The 18905-nt window shown below is 42.3% G+C and overlaps 1 protein-coding gene across 2 annotated transcripts; it reads right to left on the bottom strand.

Annotated features, from left to right (window-relative positions):
- Positions 1 to 3007: 3007 nt before the first annotated feature.
- ZSWIM2 (zinc finger SWIM-type containing 2) lies at positions 3008 to 18590 on the bottom strand. Of its 2 annotated transcripts, XM_084815621.1 has the most exons (9): positions 18399 to 18590; positions 15058 to 15134; positions 13224 to 13264; positions 12682 to 12895; positions 9338 to 9589; positions 8015 to 8099; positions 6213 to 6328; positions 5637 to 5790; positions 3008 to 5050 (listed from the first exon to the last, which is right to left on the bottom strand). In XM_084815621.1, the coding sequence occupies exons 1-9, from the start codon at positions 18540 to 18542 to the stop codon at positions 4559 to 4561; spliced, it is 1575 nt and encodes a 524-aa protein (XP_084671747.1). In that variant the 5' UTR covers positions 18543 to 18590; the 3' UTR covers positions 3008 to 4558. The 2 variants fall into 2 exon arrangements, with proteins under 2 accessions (XP_084671747.1, XP_084671757.1); XM_084815631.1 differs by lacking the exon at positions 9338 to 9589 and having other exon boundaries at positions 3708 to 5050.
- Positions 18591 to 18905: the final 315 nt, after the last annotated feature.

The raw sequence follows: 18905 nt of genomic DNA on the forward strand, positions 1-18905 counted from the left end.
CTGATACTAAATTGGCAAGTGAGTGAATAAATTCATTCAGTAAGTTCACTGACATGACAGCACAAAGGGATACTTGCAAGGGCAAGCCCTATGGCCACAGCCATATTGGTTCTCTAAACTCCTTAAGTTCTCGCTGGCAACTGTTGACTTCATGTGGGGCAGCAAGTAGCTGGGTCCTGTTGCAGTGGGCAGAGAGGGGAACCAACAGAAATGTAGATCTGGATGGGTTAAAACAACTGGCCACAACATCATCAATTTCAGCTTGGAATGGAATTTGGCAGGGGCATAGGGCATGGAGCCGGTCATCAGGCAGCCAGCCTGCTGTCTTGATTCTGTCATGCTGGCCCATGTGCCAGAAGCCTTAGTAGGGAGGCAGGAGTCATGGGCTCATACCACAGCACAGAGAGCTAACAGCCCTTTTCTGCTGCCTTGGGGCATGGCAATTTTGCAGCCCCATGCTGGACTGGTTCTTGATGCCACCAGCCGTAAGGGGATTCCCCGAGCCACGGAGGAGCAGGGAGCCGAGTCCCATTGCCTCCTTACAAATCGATGTAGGGGTGGACATCAGATTCAGCCAAATCCAGAATCAAAGATGGCTGATTCAAATCAAAGATCACTGAAAGCAGGGCTCCAATTTGACTGAATCCAAATCTGAACCCTCCTGAAGCAATTCAGATTTGGAGGGACACAGAGATTCAGTGATATGGTTTGCATAATCACTGCAGCCCAACATGGCTTGTTTAAGCCACAGTGGGCTGCGGCATGTACCAGGCGGTTTTTGTGTATTCAAGCTGCGGCTTGTAATGTTGCCTAAACCCAGGCAGCGGCAGTTGTGCAAGGGTTAAACAATCCTTGTATAACCCTAGAACAGGCAAGATTATGTGAGGGTTGTATAACTCTTGCACAACCCCTGCCACCTGCTTTCAGACAACGTGACAAGCCACAGCTTAAATATTCAAAAACCGCCTGCATGTGCTGCAGCCCACCATGGCTTAAATAAACCACTATGGCTTACTTGATCGTGTGAACTGGCCCTGTGTTTCTGCAAAAAATGATGCATTTATCCCCAATCTTGTCATATAAGGGAAGTACCAGGGTGGGGAGAAGAGATGGGGGGTTGTTTTGTGACTGGCAGCTCTAGTTTCTTATCACAGTGAATGGCTTTACCAATCCCAGGGCTTTGGGGGAGGGAAGTTGAAGTAATATATCACAGGAGTGTTCCAATGTTCAGTGATCTTTCCTAGTTCTCTCTCCCAGGAGGAGGAGCACAAGACGAAGTTTGGTGGAGTCTGTGGGACCTGGGAGGGTGTAGCATTGGGTGCTTGTTTGGAAAAAGCTAGATTTTCAAGTTCTGCTTCTGCCACTGTATGTTCCACATCCATCATCCACCCCTGTCCTGTTGCACTTTCTGTGACGCTGGTGACAACTGAGCAGAAAAAAAAAACACCCTGTAACTGTCTATTCATCATTAACTCTCTAGGCCCTGTGCCTGCCCTGAAATTTTGCAGGTTTCTTGCCTAGGGACATCAGTGACATACAGCCATTATGAGAGGGTTCTACCCTTAAAGGCAACCTAAAATAATTGTAAATAAAGTTTTCATACAAATTGCAAAACAACCCACAGAGTGGGGGAAAGTAATCACCCCTCTTCCACAAAAACCACTGCATCTATTCTGAAATCTTTCAGGTTTCTTAGCTATGGTCACCAAACAATTTCCTAAAACGACATAGGAGGATGAATACATCCTTTTGAAAATCCCTAAATTATAAAGGCTGCTGTTCCAGAACCCCCCTGCACCTATGCATCTGAACCTTGGCAGGCATGATCCCCTCTGAAGGGGCAACTATGCTTTCAATTGCCATTGAATTCTGCCAAGAAATAGAGTTATTGGCAGTCCTCTTTAAAAAAAAATTAAAAATCAAATTTCAAAGGCATTTAACACAAAATCTCCTGTACCTATTTGTCTGACGTTTGGCTGGTTTCATCCCCTCAGAAGGGGCTTCTGTGCTGGCAAATTTTATCCAATTCTGTTGAACAGCAAAAAAAGAAAAGTCTAGTCATTTGTAGTCATGCAGCCTCGGAATCAGACTGAGTTGAATTGGGCTGTTTTCAGAATTGCCAAACCAGGGTCTGAACTGAATCTTGTGGTCAGTGCACAGTACATGACAGCTGTTGAGTCAATAACAATATCAATTCAGGTACTGCATCCAGTTTCCAGCTACATTGTAACCCTTGCCTTCAGCTCCTCCTCTACCCCCAAATGTTAGTGGTTCTTTTTTCTAATGAGTGCACCTGACCAATCCAGTAGCATGAGTAGACTTCTAATAATAAAAGGCATTGCTCACTAGATGAATAGGAAAACCCGGGACTCTGTAATATTAAGCAGTTAATCAGGCGGAAATAATTGAGGGAAACCATGATGAAGCTTAAAAAGCGTAAGATTTAGCCTACTAGAAGTTTGTATCTACTCTTGAGATTTAGAGTAGATATTGAGATTTAGAGTACCTTCAACACAATCCTGAAACCAACAAGAAGATATCCCTTTGGGTCCATTTACAGCCCAATACTTGCGATAATACTGATGGTTCTTCAATGGGTCCAATTTGGAGGCACTAATTGTGGAAATGCTCTTCTGCAGGAGCCAGCTGTATAAAAACACCAACCAGTTGTATAAAACAATGTGAGGATGTTTAGCCCTATGCATAGAGCTCCCATGTTGAATACCCCAGTATTCATAATATACTAGGAGCCTGGCTCTTCCCCTGTGTGTTTGGAATTTCTATTCCTTTGAACTCTGTACATCCAGATTGATTGGTCCATACCTAATTTTCTGTTCATTGCTCATCACTGTTACAGTAATGTCAAGACACAGGGAGGTTTCCTATTGGCACGTATGTGTAGTTTCTCTGTTGGTTCATATGAAGATTACCATCCATAATCAAAACACATGCCTTTTACTATAGTGCCATTGTATCTATGCTATAAATTACAAGAGCTACTCTCTTTGCAAGGGATAAAATTTTAATTCATTTTGTTTCCACTTCTATAAACAAAGAAGATTCATGTTTTTATGAAGAGGCTTTATATCTCTTCAGGGATTGCATTTATTGGTACAAATGCATACGAATTTAAAGATGCAAATGACGTTAAGTGTAAACTTGTTTTAAATGAACATTGCTCAGTAACAACTGCATCTTAAGGAGCGCCTCCAGCAACACCAGACAGGCCACTTAACAAGATCAGCCTCGGATGGCCTTCTCTCTGTCCCATCAGCCAGGACAGCTAGACTGGTGGGGACGAGGGAGAGGGCCTTTTCTGTGGTGGCCTCCACTCTGTGGAACTCCCTCCCTAGGGAACTCATGCCCCCTCTTTAATGAGCTCCCGCTGTGCATTAAAAACGTGGTTGTTCAGGCAGGCATTTGGGGTGGGTTAGGGTATTTTAGAAAATGTTTTTATTGTAGAATGTTGTTATTTTAAACTGTTTTATTATATGATGTACATCGCCCAGAGTGGCTGGGTGACCAGCCAGATGGGCGATTAATAAATTTAATAAATAAATAAACAATCAATAAAACAGATACAAATAGAACAAGTTAATAAATATGCTAAGCTTAATTTCCATTCCCAGGAATGTTGTCCAGCAGCTCTTCTACTTGCAACTTTCCTACAAGTTTGCACAAGAAACTCACCTACCACAATTGAAGGTAAGGCACTCAAAACCATATAGGTCTTCACCAATATCTTTTATTCGGCAATTACAGATTCTTTATAAGCTCTGCATCTTTGCTTGAAACATCCTGGTTCTCATCCATGGCAGATTTCTTAATTCATTTATCCACAGTGTATTACATGCTTTTGATTAGTACAAGAAAATACTGATTAAATTATTTATGTACATATTATATTTTAATGGCTCCAATTCAACACAGTGCCTATGTAAACCTTTTAGAAAAGCTGATTAGTGGGGGTGGGGTGGGAGAACGAATCCAACTCTTTGTTTCCCTTGCCTGAACAACTTTTCTGAGATTTCAAAACTTTTTTTTTTAAAAAAGGGTTACACATGTGCAGCTCCAGTTGCTGAATAAGGCTGGGAAACCATCTGCACAGCAGCCATGTGTGCACATGATTCCCTGTATAACTTAGGATATGCACTGCAAAAGCAGGATCAGGGCAAATGGCTTAACAGAATGTCAAAGACCTTAAATGTCAATTTTTTTCCTTTCTATTTTATATATTAATGGAATTAAATATATATTTCAGATTTGTGCAAATGTCATGTAGCCTAATGTAATTTGGTACAAGGTAAAATACTAATTTAAGATAAGTTTAAAGGTATGAGTAGCTGAGACTTTTAAAATGTTGAAAAACATAACCTATTTCATGAGGACCTGCTCCCAATATCAAAGTAAAGAGGATGATTATAAACTGTGATTTCTCTTGAAATGTATTAAACTGAACCACCTCTTGCATCCTGATCCTATGCACGTTTACTCAGAAATAAATCCAAATGAGTGCAATGGGGCTTACTGCCAAGTAAATGTGTACAGCATTGCAATTTTAATCTGTATTTCCATTTATAGATAAACCTCTGAGGCCGGTGCCTATTGCTTTTTCAGTAAACGTGTCAGCATGAGGCTTTGAAATAAGAGCCAGTCCCTTAACATATCTAGAAAACTTCAGGTTTCTGATCTTCTGCGTGCTATGCAGGCTAGGACCAGAGTCTCTTGTACAAGTGTAGCTGAAGCCATTCAGTGTTAAATTCTGTTCAAGCTCTGAAGGACTTTTCGTGTTACTACATCCTTGAAGGCTACTTTGAGAGTTCTCAGGGATATGGCTAGGTTTCATTTGCTTGACTAACAATCCAGTCCCTGGTATAAAAAGTTCCTGATCAATCCGCTTTGCAAGGTAGGGCTTTGCTTGAGATCCTAATGGGTTGACTTTTCCTTTGCTTGGTACAGTCTCCCAAGTTAATGGATTATACACAATGTGGCCATCAATAGGGCATGCATTTTCTTTGTGTAACCAATGGTCGATGCATTTCCTGTGGAACTAACAAACAAAACAAAACATATAAGGAACTGTATCTTAGTAATTTTCCACCAAAAGACTATTCATTTCCCAACTGAATAAAATCTTATCAAAGCCAACAAATTACTTGCTTAGAGGCCAGATTCTCCTTCTACGTTAGAAAAAAATCAGGCATAACATAAATGATCTCATTAGAATAATACTGATCCAAATCTAGTTATCTCAGGAGTGTTAGGCTCAAGCACACTAATTTACTGTGGAAAATGCATTAGCTCAAATGGGATTGACTGCTGTAAATCAATACACTTAAATAGCCATGAAGTTCTTAAATCAAGATAAATTCCATGATTGAATTGATGGTTTCCAAAATCCACTGCCGATGCTCATATGAACTCTTGGTTTACAGGCCAATGCATTCCTTTTATTTTCCATCCTTTCAATCAAGCTCTTGGCTACCTGTCACTGTGGTGTTAACTTGACAAGTGTTGTACCAAGTAATGGTAATGCATTTCATGGGAGGTATCTATTGGGAGACACAGCACCTCCAAAATCCATATGAGGCACTTCTCAGTGGGCAGCTGCTTAATTGGATGCATCTTTTATTTACCTTGTGATTACATGGTAGGAATCTTGTAACTTGACCAAGGCAAAATATCTTCAAACACAGTCTACATTGCAAACCTGGATCAAGTAAACTGCTGCATTTCCTAACCAGTACAGTAGGTAATGAGTTTACTATGTGCTCTGGTATGCAACTGAACCTGAAAAGTAAATAATATAATGTCTCATTGGTTTGTCTGTGCTTCCCCCCAACCCCCGCGAACTTATCTCTAAGAATTAGTGCAAGCAGTATTGTTATAGTTTGAATAAATGCTTTTGAAATCAGAAGGTAAGGTTTACAATCAATTTCTTACACATCCTACAATCTTACACAGAATAACTGGGATACCAATCAGTGTAATAGTACAGTGCTGCTAATTTCAGCAGGACCATAGGACTGGGTAGCATCCCTTTAAATACATATAAATGCCAATCCCTTATACTGTAAGGTGTTATACTTAAGATAGGGTTAAAAGATGTGAAATTACTATTTCCCCCAAAACTATTTATAGTTACTCTTCTCAAGTGTCATTTCTTTTAATTAATAGGATTCAAATGAACTGCATTAGATCTTTCATCTTACTTCTCCTTGTCCTTTTCCTCTTTAGAATGCTCCTCTGGATTAATGCTCTGCAGATTTTCTCCTGAAGTGAGTAGTTGCGCTATTGGTTCAATGGATCTCCATCTCTGATTTCTTTTCTAGAAAATGGCCAAAGAGCTAATGAAAACTAAGCAACAATAGTAATTGCTTGTGGAAAATTGTCAGCATTTGGTATTTCAAAGACATTGACAGCAGAATAATTAATATTTTTGCTCTTTAGCATCAAAAACAATGCAATGAAACTGTGGTATAGAGTCCTGCCTCATGGCCTAAACCTGAGAGGAAGAGAAAATAGGAGTGTTCCTGATTTGATCCAAATTTCCTCACAGCTGTCATGTACTGAATAGGTCAGACTGTGGTCCTTAAATACAACACTGCCCCTTGAAGAACTGTGTTATTACAAGCACTGCAGGTAACAAGGCAGTGTCCAGTTTGTTCAAACAATCCTGGTTCTGGTTGTGTATCTGTAGCTTGGAGCTGTGTTCAAAAGCCTGGGTCCATGTGGGTCTCAATATTCTTGATAAGTGATTTGCAAAAGTATTACACTAAGCCAAAGTGAGGAACCTGTAGCCCTCCAGATGTGTTGACTTACAGCTCCCATCAGCCTTAGCTAGCATAGCTAATGGTGAGGAATGATGGGAGTTGCAGTCCAGCATCATCTAGATGGTTATTCATTCCCCATCCCTGCACTAAACTATGTAGCACAGCAAATTAAGACTATCCGTCTTACAGACAGTTAAAATTGAAAGACAAAAAAAGAAACAGTGACTGGGTTCTCCATGAGTAACTAGCCATAGTGGGTTGTCATGCTGTCTGAACCCAGACCACTTTCTACAGGGTGGCTTAATTTTTGGCAACAAGCCACCCTGACAACCCATGTCTTGTTCTACAGGTTGTTCAACTCACAATGGATTGGCGTGTCGTCTGAACCCAGGACAGTAATTTCATTGTGGGCTGCAGCAAGCAGCTAGTGAGCTGCTCACCAAAAACAGCAAAAAACTCTGCTGGTCTTGGCAATCGTACCTGCCCGTGCCACCTCAATCCTCTCTTGCCAGTGACTGCCCTTCCAATGCCTCCCAAAAGGCACTTTAGAGGGGCTGTCACTCATTCACCATCCCCTTTAAATTATTTTTTCAGCCCCAGAAATTTGCAAAAATGGGGGTCATAAATTTATTATTGTTGTTGTTGTTATTTTATTATTATACCCGATATGTACAGCCTTGCCTTTTAAGTTTCAGCTGTCAAAGGGAACAAAGCGCAGTTGGGTATATACAAGGAAACTGACAAGGCAAGACTGCATATAGGCTAATTGCGCACACTTGCCATTGACAGCTCCAAAAAAGGAGGGAAAGTCGGGTGAAGTGGGTGCACCAAATGAGGGGAGGGGAGAAGATCGCCCATTTGGCACGGTGATCCTCTGGGCTTTAAGTGTTGAACTGACACTTGTCAGTGTCCTGCTTCTATACAACACTTCTCTGAGTTTCCAGCTACTCAAGAAAGGGGAGATCTTGGCTCCCCCACCCCACTTTGCAGCTCCTTTTCACAGGAACTGCAGCAGTAACTGCTCTGAATGGGAGCTGCTATTGTGACCATTGGATCTATGGAAGACCTTTGGCAATGTCTAAAGAAGACAAGAGAAAACACCACCATAGATTTTTCTTCCATAGAACTGATTTGTAGACAGACCCTTTTGACAAGATGAATTAACAGTTATTGTATTAATGTTTGCTTGTTAAATGCTTGGATTAAGATAATTTTTTAAAAGGGAGAGCTTTGTACTGTACCTCTCGAAAAGCAAAAGTATGCGAAGGATGGCATAAGCTTCTATAACATCTATGGCATAGGTAGTATTCAGTGCATTCAGTACACCTTGAAACAAAATAATAATGTCAGCAGTTTCCCAATTTCACAAAAATTATTGTTAAAAATTTTTGCTTCAATATAAACAAGTTTATTATCTTAAAATAAAACTGACTGACTTAGGCTGAATATGTCAGCAGTTCAGAATTCTAGCTGCACACTACATATAAGCCTGCATTACATATTACATTTTTAGGTGAAAGAGTAAAATACTTTCAGCTACCTAGACATCTTTGATGCTTTTGAATCCTATCAATAAAACATTAGACACGCACAGAATGAGTGTGCAGACTCTTTTCAAAAGAGTCCTGCTCTCCTTTATCTCAGAGCTCAAAACTAATCATTTGCAAAGCACATATTGCAGGCTTCATTTAATACAAACCTGCCTGTCCCTGGAAACAGAGCTGGGCAGGTAAAATGAAGAGATAAGCAGCATGAGGAAGAAAGTACAACTTGTCTTTGTTAACATGAAAAGAGAGAAGCTGGAAAAAGTCATTCTCCTCAAATGGACACTAGGTGGAGCAATAGTCTTTCACCAGTACCATTTCTAAATTTTGATTGCTTCTCTTGATTCCTTGGGGAAAATATTGTTTGCTTTCAGTGATCATAATTTTCTTTTACTTTGATTTACTTGCACATAAATGTGTTTTAAAATTGGGCTTTAGTGATATTTTAAACTAAAACTGGTCAGTTTCAATTACAAGAGATCGAAAGGAAAAGCAGCTACGAACTGAACTTCAATCTACAATTTCATGTTTTAAGGTCTACATAGAGAACTCTAATCTAGCCACTTATGTAAGAGACATTATTAATGTGAGCAAGGTTTTACTGTATTAGACTCTATGCTCCAAGATACATAACCACATGTAAATGGGAACTTTGCTATTGACTTCAATGAGAGAGAGCTTTTCCTCTAACAGCTCAATCCTATGCATATTTATGGAGAAACAAGTCCCAATGTGTTCAGTGGGACTTACTCCCTGCTGTGGGTTAGATTTGCAGACCTAGACTACTAATAAAAAGTATTTTCATGAGGAAATTCTGAAGAATGGAATTACCTACGTACATAATTTAGTAGACAGCATAATGGATTTATCACGCAAATAACTGACATACATCAACAAGATGTTAATTTCAAAGGCTGCATCTGTGTGTATTAGGTTTGTTTAATTTGACTGAGGAAAAGTTAAAAAATATCACCAACACATTAGTAAGGATATAATTATTTAACTGCCTAAAATGTTTACTTGTAGCAATTTCCCTCAATGGGGCATAATCTGCAATTATTGCAAGGGATTCCAAGATGTTTGTCAAGACGCTGTTTCTCTGCTACAGTCATGAGTCTTTTGCAGTTTCTGAATTCTTCCAAGATGAGCTTCAGTGGTGCAAAATCTTCCCTACACAGAGGGCACTTCACCAAAGAGTCCTTCTCTAATTCTCTCTGATGATCAGCCCAGATCTTCATACATACTATGTGTATGTTGTTGCCACAACCAAACCTATAGAAAATTAGGTATTAATTATTTCCCTGAGGAAATTCATATACAAAGGGTTCTATGAAACTATAGAAGCTGTTACAAATATATAATAGTCTAGATTCAAAACCATAAGGATAAGAAAATGCCTCGCTGCCTAATAGTACGTACACTTTTGTTAGCACATAGATAACTTTCCTCAATTTACTTGAAGTACTAGACACTAATGCCAATGCATTGTAATTTTAAGTCTACCCCTCAATTATCTCTGACTAAACTGTGTAACATGATCTAACACAGTTGTGATCATTTAAAAAAATTTAACAGTACAATCCTATGCATGTCTACTCAGAAGTAAGTACCACTGAACTCAATGGGGCATACTCCCAGGTAAATTGGTATAGGATTGCAGCCTTAGGTTTATTTTTAAAAATCCATCTTATTCTATATGTAAGCGAAGAAGTGGCAACACAGTGCTATCACAGAGGTTGAGAGGAATCTGGTCCATTCGTTGGCACTTGAGCCTACCACATAACTATGCTGTAGTAGCCTGCTCCTAGTGCAAAATGCTAAATGAATTCCAGGTACAGAGAGGGAAATTTTCCTATAGGTTGGTGAAAAAAGAGAGTCATCCTTACTGTTTGTTTTACTGTTAACAGAGTATGCATTGTTTAAATAGCTGTTTTCGGGGGATACATCTACTGTTTGCCGCATCCCTTGCTTTCCTTCCTGTGCATGCTGCTCTGTCTCTGGAATTCCCATACAGCCAATATTGCACCCCTTAGGCAGGCAGAGCTGTACATCCACACAGGGTTGTGGTTGTGAATAAGATCACCCCTGAACGAAATGTAATTTGTACAGAAATTAAGGACGCAATCCTACGAGGATGGCCATAAGCCTCCGAACTCAGAGGCTTATGGCCATCCAATGCAGAGCAGGAGCAGTGGTGGAGGCGATCTTCACCTCCACACTCCTCCTCCTCTGCATTTCAGCTAGCGGGAGGGAAGGAGGCTGGGGAGGCTGGAGGATTCCTTGGACGCTTCCCCCCCCAGCCCCCTCTCTGCCCATGGGAATGCCCCCTTTACCTTACCAAGGTCATTTTTGCAACCTCAGAGAGGCAGCCGGTGCAGTTCTCTCCACTCCAGCTGCAAGGACTCCGACCTCAAATCCAGGAATCTGAACTATCCTATGGCCCCCACAGATGCTGTCTACAGGACATAGGATTGCTCTCTAAATTAATAAGCTGTTCAGGGCTATGTAATATAAGAAACATTTGTAGTATATTACTAGCAATTTTGAAAACCATTTAATTTATTTATTTCATTTCTATACCACCCAATAGCCGAAGCTCTCTAGGCGGTTCACAAAAATTGAAACTAAAAAGCACAGTAAAACAATATAAAATATAATAACTATGATGAGTGTTGGTACAGAGAAGTACTTTTCAACTTGGTACTTCACAGTACATCAGGAGGTACACGTGCAGCTAAATAGCACCGGTATAGAGGTGTCTTCAACTGGGGCCTGTCTGCCATTCTTTCACTAAGTGGACTTGAGTCATATTGGTATCCTCCAATCTGTTTAGTGTGTGGGTCCTGAGTACACCAGGCCCCAGTTTAAGACAAGAGGGAATACACCCAATCTTACCTATTAACCATCGGGTGGAGTTTCAGGTTTTTAAAGGTCTGGAAGGGTAAGAATATAAAATGCTCAACCTTAACAACTGGGTAGAAGTTCAGAGGTTTTTCTGCTTCTACCATCCTATGCTGACTAAATTAGAGCATCCTGCCTGAATCACAAGTTGTGCCTACCAGAATTTCTAGAAGTCCTATCTTCCCTTGCACGTGGATCATCCAAATATAACCCCATTTAGAAACTAGCCCTTAATTAGTCATAATACAGCTTGAACCAATATAAAAACTAGAATAACCAGAGACCACAGCGGAAATAAAATTATGAACATCTGCACCTCAGTACCCATCCACCTCCCAGGTCTCTGAAAAGCTGTTACCTCCCCCGAAGACACTAAAGCAAAGGTCTCCACGTGGACCTCCAATGGCGCCCGCGAAGCTTTCCACTCCCTGCCCCCTTCAAAAACATATTTTTCATAAAAACCTTGAAAACCCTTAGGGCACCAGGTTCTCCTTCCTATTCCTGAACCTGCTGCTGATCAGCTGTTCCACAGGCAAGAAGAGAATGAAAGAGTTGTTTACTGGCCCCACCCAATTTTCTGCCCACGCAGACCTTTCCCCATTCCTGTCTCTCTCTTCACTCCCCCACCTCTTTACTATGCTGTTTCTCCCCCTTCTAGCGTCACTCTCCCCCCCTTTACCTTGCTATTTCCCCTCCCAGCATATAGCCTTGCTATTTCTCTCCTGTTTCTCCCCCTCCTCGCCTCTTTCTTTCCCCCTCCCTCTCAGCCCTACTTTTTCTCTTCCTTCCCAGACCCTTCAATTGGTCTTCACGTGCACGCGCGCGCGCAGACAGACACACACACACACACACACACAGCACCTTCCCAAGTGGGGGCTCTGATAGCAGAGAAGAAGTTAGGAGCGGCAGGTAGGAACAGAGTAGCTGAACCTGGTGTTGAGGTAGGGGAAACTTTTTCTTCCCTTTTGGGGCTGGGGAAAGGTGTGTCTGTGTGGAGAAGATGAGCAGAGCAATCCTATGTAGGTCTACTCAGAAGTAATTCCCATTGTGTTTCATGTAAGCATGCATAGGATTACCACTTTAAATGGGTATTTTGTTGTGCTTCTACGGGATCAAGTCTGTGGAGTGGCTTTGCAGTTCAGACTCTTCCTCTGCTTGTACTTAGTTTCTGGGGTGAATTAGTTTCTTTTGACTAGCCAGGCCCCCATGGCAGCCATTATGTGACTAGCGACATCCTCAGTGGGAGTCGGTTTGTGGTGGTCCCAGCAGTTTCGCAAACTCCCAAATGTCCCCATGGATCCAAAAAGCTTGGGGAGCCCTGCACTAAAGATGCATATTTTTGTAAGAATAGTAAGAATACATTTTCTTCTAGGCTTTTGTCTTCTGACAATCAAACAAAACGTTCGTGAAGATGCTCGTGTTTCATAGCAATTTACCTTTTTTCAGTAACAGAGGTTACTCACCTGCAGTAAGTAACAGGAAGCATTTTCTTGAGTAGCGTGTCCTGGCAAACAGGGCATACATCCTCATTATCAATTTCTTTTTGTTTAATGTACCCATCGTCAGCTGTCTGCAACTCTTTCACAGAATCTGCAGTTACTCTTGGTTGGGGAGCGACTTGTGGACCCTGAAGCACGTAGTTAATTTCTCTTTCCACAAGACCCAATTGTAAAGCATCTATAGAAAAGTTCAAAATTGAAGATTTCTGATAAAATACCATTCTACTTGGTTTTCAAATGAATTCATAATCGAAGAAGTAGCCCGCTCCATGCTCATTCGGAAACAGCATTTCCCACACATTGAGAACGTATCTTGGGGTTGATGAAGGCATGAACCTTTGTGGAGATATTGTTTGTGATTCATGTGGCAAACCAATCAGAAGAACAGGCCCCATGTTAACTGAAAGTGATCTTTTAAAGGAAAAGTCAAAAACTGTGATATAATATTAGCACTTCATGTATTGATCCACAACAAAGAAATAAATACAAGACTAGCTTCTACTTACATTCATGGTCCCTTGGAAGTTTGAATTTTTTCAGTAGTAACCTAAAACAGCAAAAGCAATATAGTTATTCAGTAACTTGACAATGTAGCTATCTATTCCTATCTCAGACTATTTCTAGGCTGCCTTTAAGGGTAGAACCTTAAGGGGGACCCACATGTATTTGCATAGTGGTAGTGCTGCCGTTGTGACTCACCTTAAGTCAGGTTGTGACCCAGTATGGGTCTTGCCCCATCAGTTGAGGACAATGGTATAGTGGCTAAGAGACTGACTTGTGAATTAGGAAGTCCTAGTTGAGCTGGATATTCAATTTTAAATTTGAAGGAGAATAAGCACAACTATTTTGGTTATAAAACTGCTGTATTTTTATTTTTATTTATTATTATTATTACATCTGTATCCGGTCTTTTTTCCTCCAAGGTACTGAAGGCAGCTTACATGATCCTCCTAATCTCCATTGTATTCTCACAACAACTCTGTGAGGTGAGTTAAGCTGAGACTCAGGGCACAATCCTATGGGGATAGTTGGCCGCCTCCTAACTCGGAGGCAGGTGACTATCCAATCTGGGTGGAGCACGGAGAGGATCTTTTCCTCCACATTCCAGCCGCCCTGCATTTGCAGCTAGATGGCTGATTTCAGCTGTCTAACTAGGGCATCTTGGAGTGGGAGGGAGGGTGCCAGACTGCGCATAGGAAGCGTCATACCAGCGCTTCCACGGTCCCCTCCCCTCCTCCCCTTTTCAGCCACTCCACACTGTTCTGAGCGTGAAACCAGGGACAAACCATGCCTCCTACAAGGCAGCAGGGGAAAGAACAGGGAGTCGGATTTCTGGGAACCGAGCTCAGGGAACTGGCTCCAAGCTTGGTTCCCATAAACCAAAAAATCCTCTGGCCATCTAGACACTGTCTAGAGGCAATAGGATTGCATCCTCAGTGACTGACCCAAAATCACCCAGTGAGCTTCATAGCTGAGTGGGGACTAGAACATGGATCTCCTTGAGTCCCAGTCCAACATTCTAACCACTTAAAGCTACAATTCTATACTTGTCTGTTTCATCTGCACCACATTTGGCTTTGATACTAAAAAAGTCATGACTTGCTATGACTATCATTCACACTTCTTTTTCTACCTCTTAACCAATCCCCAGACAAGACATTTACTTAATACAAGCACCTCTCCATATGCATTATCATGTTGTAATCTTTACAACAGCCCTGTAAGAAAAATAGGCATTATTACCCCTACATTGCAGATAGGAGGAGAATGAGTGGGAGTATCTTGCCTAACATCACCTGTTTAGTTCATGGAAGAGGTTAGACTCAACTAGGGACTTCCTAATACATAAGTTAGTCTCTTTGCCACTATGCCATTGACTTCAACTGGTGGGTCAGGACCCATACTGGTCACAAAAGCAGCACTACCACTATATAAATATATGTCAGTCCCCAAATACAGGTTTCAGGTAAAGGTGGGTTCTGGATCTGAAAAGGTTGAAGACGTCTGCTACACCTGCCCTCTTATTTAAAAGTAACTCTCTCTGATTTCAGTGCATCATATCTACTTAAGGATGTTCAGAATAGTAGCCTTACAATTTTCCATCCCCCTGCCCTCAGTCATCTTCTCATCCCTCTGTATCATTCCCTCTTTTTTAACTCTTTGGCCCTTGCTCCTTTCCTAAGCCCGTTTCCCCCTATCCCTCCTTTTTGCAGCCACTCTTCCTCCCCAGTCCCTTTGTGATATCAGAATAATTACCTGATTAAAAAAAAACCCTGAATAACTGTGCCCTTGAGACAGAATAATATATTTATATGACTTCATATTTAAAAATCAATTTACCAGCAGATATGTTTACAGAGGTCCTTCTCTTTCACAAATATTGAACAGCTGCATGAGTGGGGGTTCCCCAGGGACACCTTATACCAAAGCAACAGAAAATACCTTTTAAAATTCTAATACAGATATTACAAAATGGAGATAAATGAAGGCTAAGGTTGCAATGAAGATGTAACTAATGTGTTTACTAAAACTTTTTTATTCTTCTTGTAGTTCTGTTTACACAACATCTCTACAAAAATATGCCCTGAGTTTACAAACTGTGTAACAGCTGACTGTGTGGGTGGATCTCTGCATGTGTACCTTCAGGATAGGCTTATGCTGTTAGCACCTGCTGGGGCAGCAGTAGTAAATGGGGAAATAGATTCAGCTAGATGACTACCAACATTAGAATGAACTTCCCTGAGAACCTACTGGGGGATGCATACGTAAACCTGCTTTAACTAGGTCCACCAGGCACACTCCAGACAGTGGAAGCATTTTTTAAAAACTTTTTTTTGTACAAGTGAAGCATATCAAGAAAGACCATCCATACGTGGTTTTCTCACGTGTAGATTTCCTTTCTGGATTGGGGCAATGTTACGCAGTGTCATACATATACAACTACAAGATAAGCAATGCTGCTTATGCCCTGGCCTATTATGCTCTGTGGACACAGAAGTGGGTGTGCAACCATCCCTACTTCTCTTGCAAGCATTACATCCTGTAATACTATAATTATGGCACTGATTTGTTACTCTGTAGCTAAGCTTTTATCTAAAATTTGAAAAGCTTAACTGGCTTGAGCTTACTCAAGTGCTAGGAAACCAGAAGATGACTAATGGAAAAAATGCAAATGCTATTTTTATTTTATGAACTCTTTAAGTCAATCATATGGCTGTACTTGAGAAATCTGATTCATGATTGGAGTTTATGACGTAGGATTTGTGGCTTTGCCCCTTTGTGTATATGGGTGGTGGAAGGGCTGATATAGCGCCTGAGGGGAAGAGAGGTTGGCAGCAGAAGACTGTATATTTACAGAAGTGGGGAAATAGAACTGAGATAGGGTCATAATGTGGTTTTTGACAGCAGCATGGGTAGACAGCTGCAGCTTGGGCTCACAAGAGGGAAAAAGCCTCTGAAATGTAGACACCACTAAGAAGTGTTATTGGCAAACAGTACAATGACAGCATAAATACAACATGGAACTTTATGTGCAATTTTTTTTTTTTTCTGGGCAAGTAGCAGTAACCCATAGCTACGTAGGGGCAGACAGAAGATGATGATTTAAAACATTTTTACCCTGTTCTCTAGCTAAAACAGATCCCAGAGCAGCTTACAAATATCAGTAGCAAGACAGTCTGTTCCCTTGGACTTATAATCAGAAAGACATGACACACAAGAAAAAGTGGAAAAAAGTGTGTGTGGGGTGGAGCAAGTGCAGCCACAAGTTCTAAAAGTTACAATTTTTATCACAAACAGTTGGGATGAAAATAGTTCAGTTGGCCTGATGGAATGGTTACCAGTTCGGCGACAGATGGGGAGAACCAAAGGCAGCTTGTCTCAGGAAAGGTGATGGAATAGCCCTGCTTCTCCTCTCTGCTCTGTAGCCTAACGGAATTCAGCTCCCATTAGGTGACAGTTGAGGAAAGGCCAAGGCTGATGAATATCTGCTTATGGCTGGCATAATGAAAGTCTATAAAACAGAGGATAATATGCTTCAGTGATTGTGGAGTGTCACAAGCCATACATCTGGGTTTTTGGAGGGTGGCAGGCTGGGTGAAAAGGAAGGGCTTTGTGAGAGCAGAGCTGTATAGAGATGCTGCAATAGATGAGCAGAAGACTTCTGGGGAGGAATAGGTGTAGAGAGCAAAGGGGTGAATTAAGTGGCAAATCCATGGAGAGAAATGTATTTAGAAAATTAAAAAACCCATCAGTGCTGCTGCACATTAGAGGCTAGCAGCTGAATCCTATGCATGTTTATTTGGAAGTCTTTTTGTATTCAGTGAGGCTTAGTTATAGTATTGCAGGTTTAAAATGTTTTCACACACAAGCTTTAAAGCATTTCTTTCTTCACTTCATTCAAAACATGAATGTAAAACTGTTGACCAGAATGTTCATTTGCATTACAAATGCTTAAGGATAATGACAAGTTCACATAAAGAGTGTGAGAGAGGCTCAGAGATTATTTCTGCCTCACATGTGAAAATGTTCTAACTCATGCATTGTAGAGTGAGTTTGTTTAAAGTAGGACCTGTTACCCAAACCACAGATGAGGGATACTGCGGGAATTTTTTTTTGCAATCATAAAATGCAAACAAATTATGTGCCACATATTGGAAAAGAGACCACTTCATTAGCACTTTGCCTTTCTAAGAAGCCCAGGCCCATATTCAGCCAAGGAGGGGAAAGTAGCTGTGGTTATAACTCCGTGGTGGGGAAGGATTCTTTGCATGTGTTCAGAGGCATCCTCCTCTCTTCAAGCAAGCTACAAGGAATGTAAGAGTCAGTGTAAAGTAGTGGTAGAGTATCAAACCAAGACTGGGAAGACCTGGACTCAAGTTTGTTGCTCAGCTATGAAGTTCATTATCCGACCTTGGGTCAGTCACGCTCCGTCTCAGCCTAACACCTCAGAGATCATCTGATCTCAGAAATGGAGATTAGCCATGGCCTCCCTGTCTCTGAATGTATTTCTAGCTGTAACCTGATACCTGCCACGCCTACCAGCAATGCGTTCAGTCTGCAAATCTCCACTTTGAGACTGGATCTGAACTGCGGACCTCATAGCCACAACATCTGGCCAATTGTTCTGTTTCTCCTTCCCCCATCCCCCGTTTTTTGTGCCAACTGGCCTGATGAAGAGTTCTGGAAAACTCAAAAGCTCACACACGTTTGTGCCACTTCGGTTGGTGCTAATCACGGGATGACCCAACTCTGGACTTTGGTTTGTTTTCCCCTCTCATGGGCCAGCACTAGCTGTCTTCGTTATTCTCTCCGCATACCTCGCGGAGTTGCTGTGGGGATGAAAGGGGGGTGCGTGGGTGGGGGCGCGAGAACTCTGCCGCCGCCTTGAACTCCTCGGCAGGAAAGGCAGGGCAGAAAGGCGAAGAAATAAAGTGCCGCGTCGGGGGCAGGTCTCGCTGTACGCGATGTCCCCCGCGTTGAACAGGGAGATTCCGGGCGGAGCCGTGACAAAGATGAAAGGGGCCGGGAGGCGGCAAAGCGTTTTGAAAGGGCTTGAGCGGCTGCTTTAATAGCAAAGGCGCTTCACAAGCGGCGCCCCCGCTTCGACCCGCCCCGACTTGGGCGGGGTGTGCGTGGAAATGGAGAGCGCTCCTCTTCCTCCTCATGGCGGCCTAGCCTACCCTGTGCTGCGCCGCCCGCTGCTCTTCCTCCTGCAGGACGAAAGCGGTGGGCCCCAACTCCCGCACGACGCGCATGGTGCTGCCCAGCGCTTGGTCCTGCCGCCAGCTCAGCTCCGGGCTGGCGGAGACCCGCCGCCGCGACATGGCCGCCGCCGCGGCCCAACCGTCTCTCTCTGAATTTCAGCCGGCTTCGGCCCCTGCTGCGCGCGGGTGCCGGTTCCCATGGAGACGACGGCAGCAGCGCGCGCGCCGCTAAGTGGCACGAAGCCCCCGCCCCCGCCTCTGTCGCGCTTCGTTTTGTTCTCCCAGACCACGCTTGCCTGTAATTCCAGGTGTCGTTTGACTTCCTGTAATGAAAATAACATCTTTTTTTGGCGTACTATCCAGTAGGTGCTGCAGATCCTCACAGAACTGATCTCCTGCTGCTTCTTCAGCACCTGTGGTCGGGGCGTATACTTGGATCACTGTGATGTTCAATGGCTTGCCCTGAATTCGAGCTGAGATCAT

Source organism: Heloderma suspectum, chromosome 1 (assembly GCF_057233095.1).
Source record: "Heloderma suspectum isolate Gila_16-S chromosome 1, 16-S_ref, whole genome shotgun sequence".
NCBI lineage: Eukaryota > Metazoa > Chordata > Lepidosauria > Squamata > Helodermatidae > Heloderma > Heloderma suspectum.

What these genes read in the sequence shown, in the direction of transcription:
- ZSWIM2 (XM_084815621.1), bottom strand. Translation starts at nt 18,542, where the DNA reads ATGTCGCGGCGGCGGGTCTCCGCCAGCCCGGAGCTGAGCTGGCGGCAG. An exon ending in CTTCCTGTTACTTACTGCAG is followed by an intron (nt 9,590 to 12,681) that starts GTGAGTAACCTC and finishes AATTTTCTATAG; the next exon opens with GTTTGGTTGTGGCAACAACA. An exon ending in ATTGAGGGAAATTGCTACAA is followed by an intron (nt 8,100 to 9,337) that starts GTAAACATTTTA and finishes TTTTGTTTCAAG; the next exon opens with GTGTACTGAATGCACTGAAT.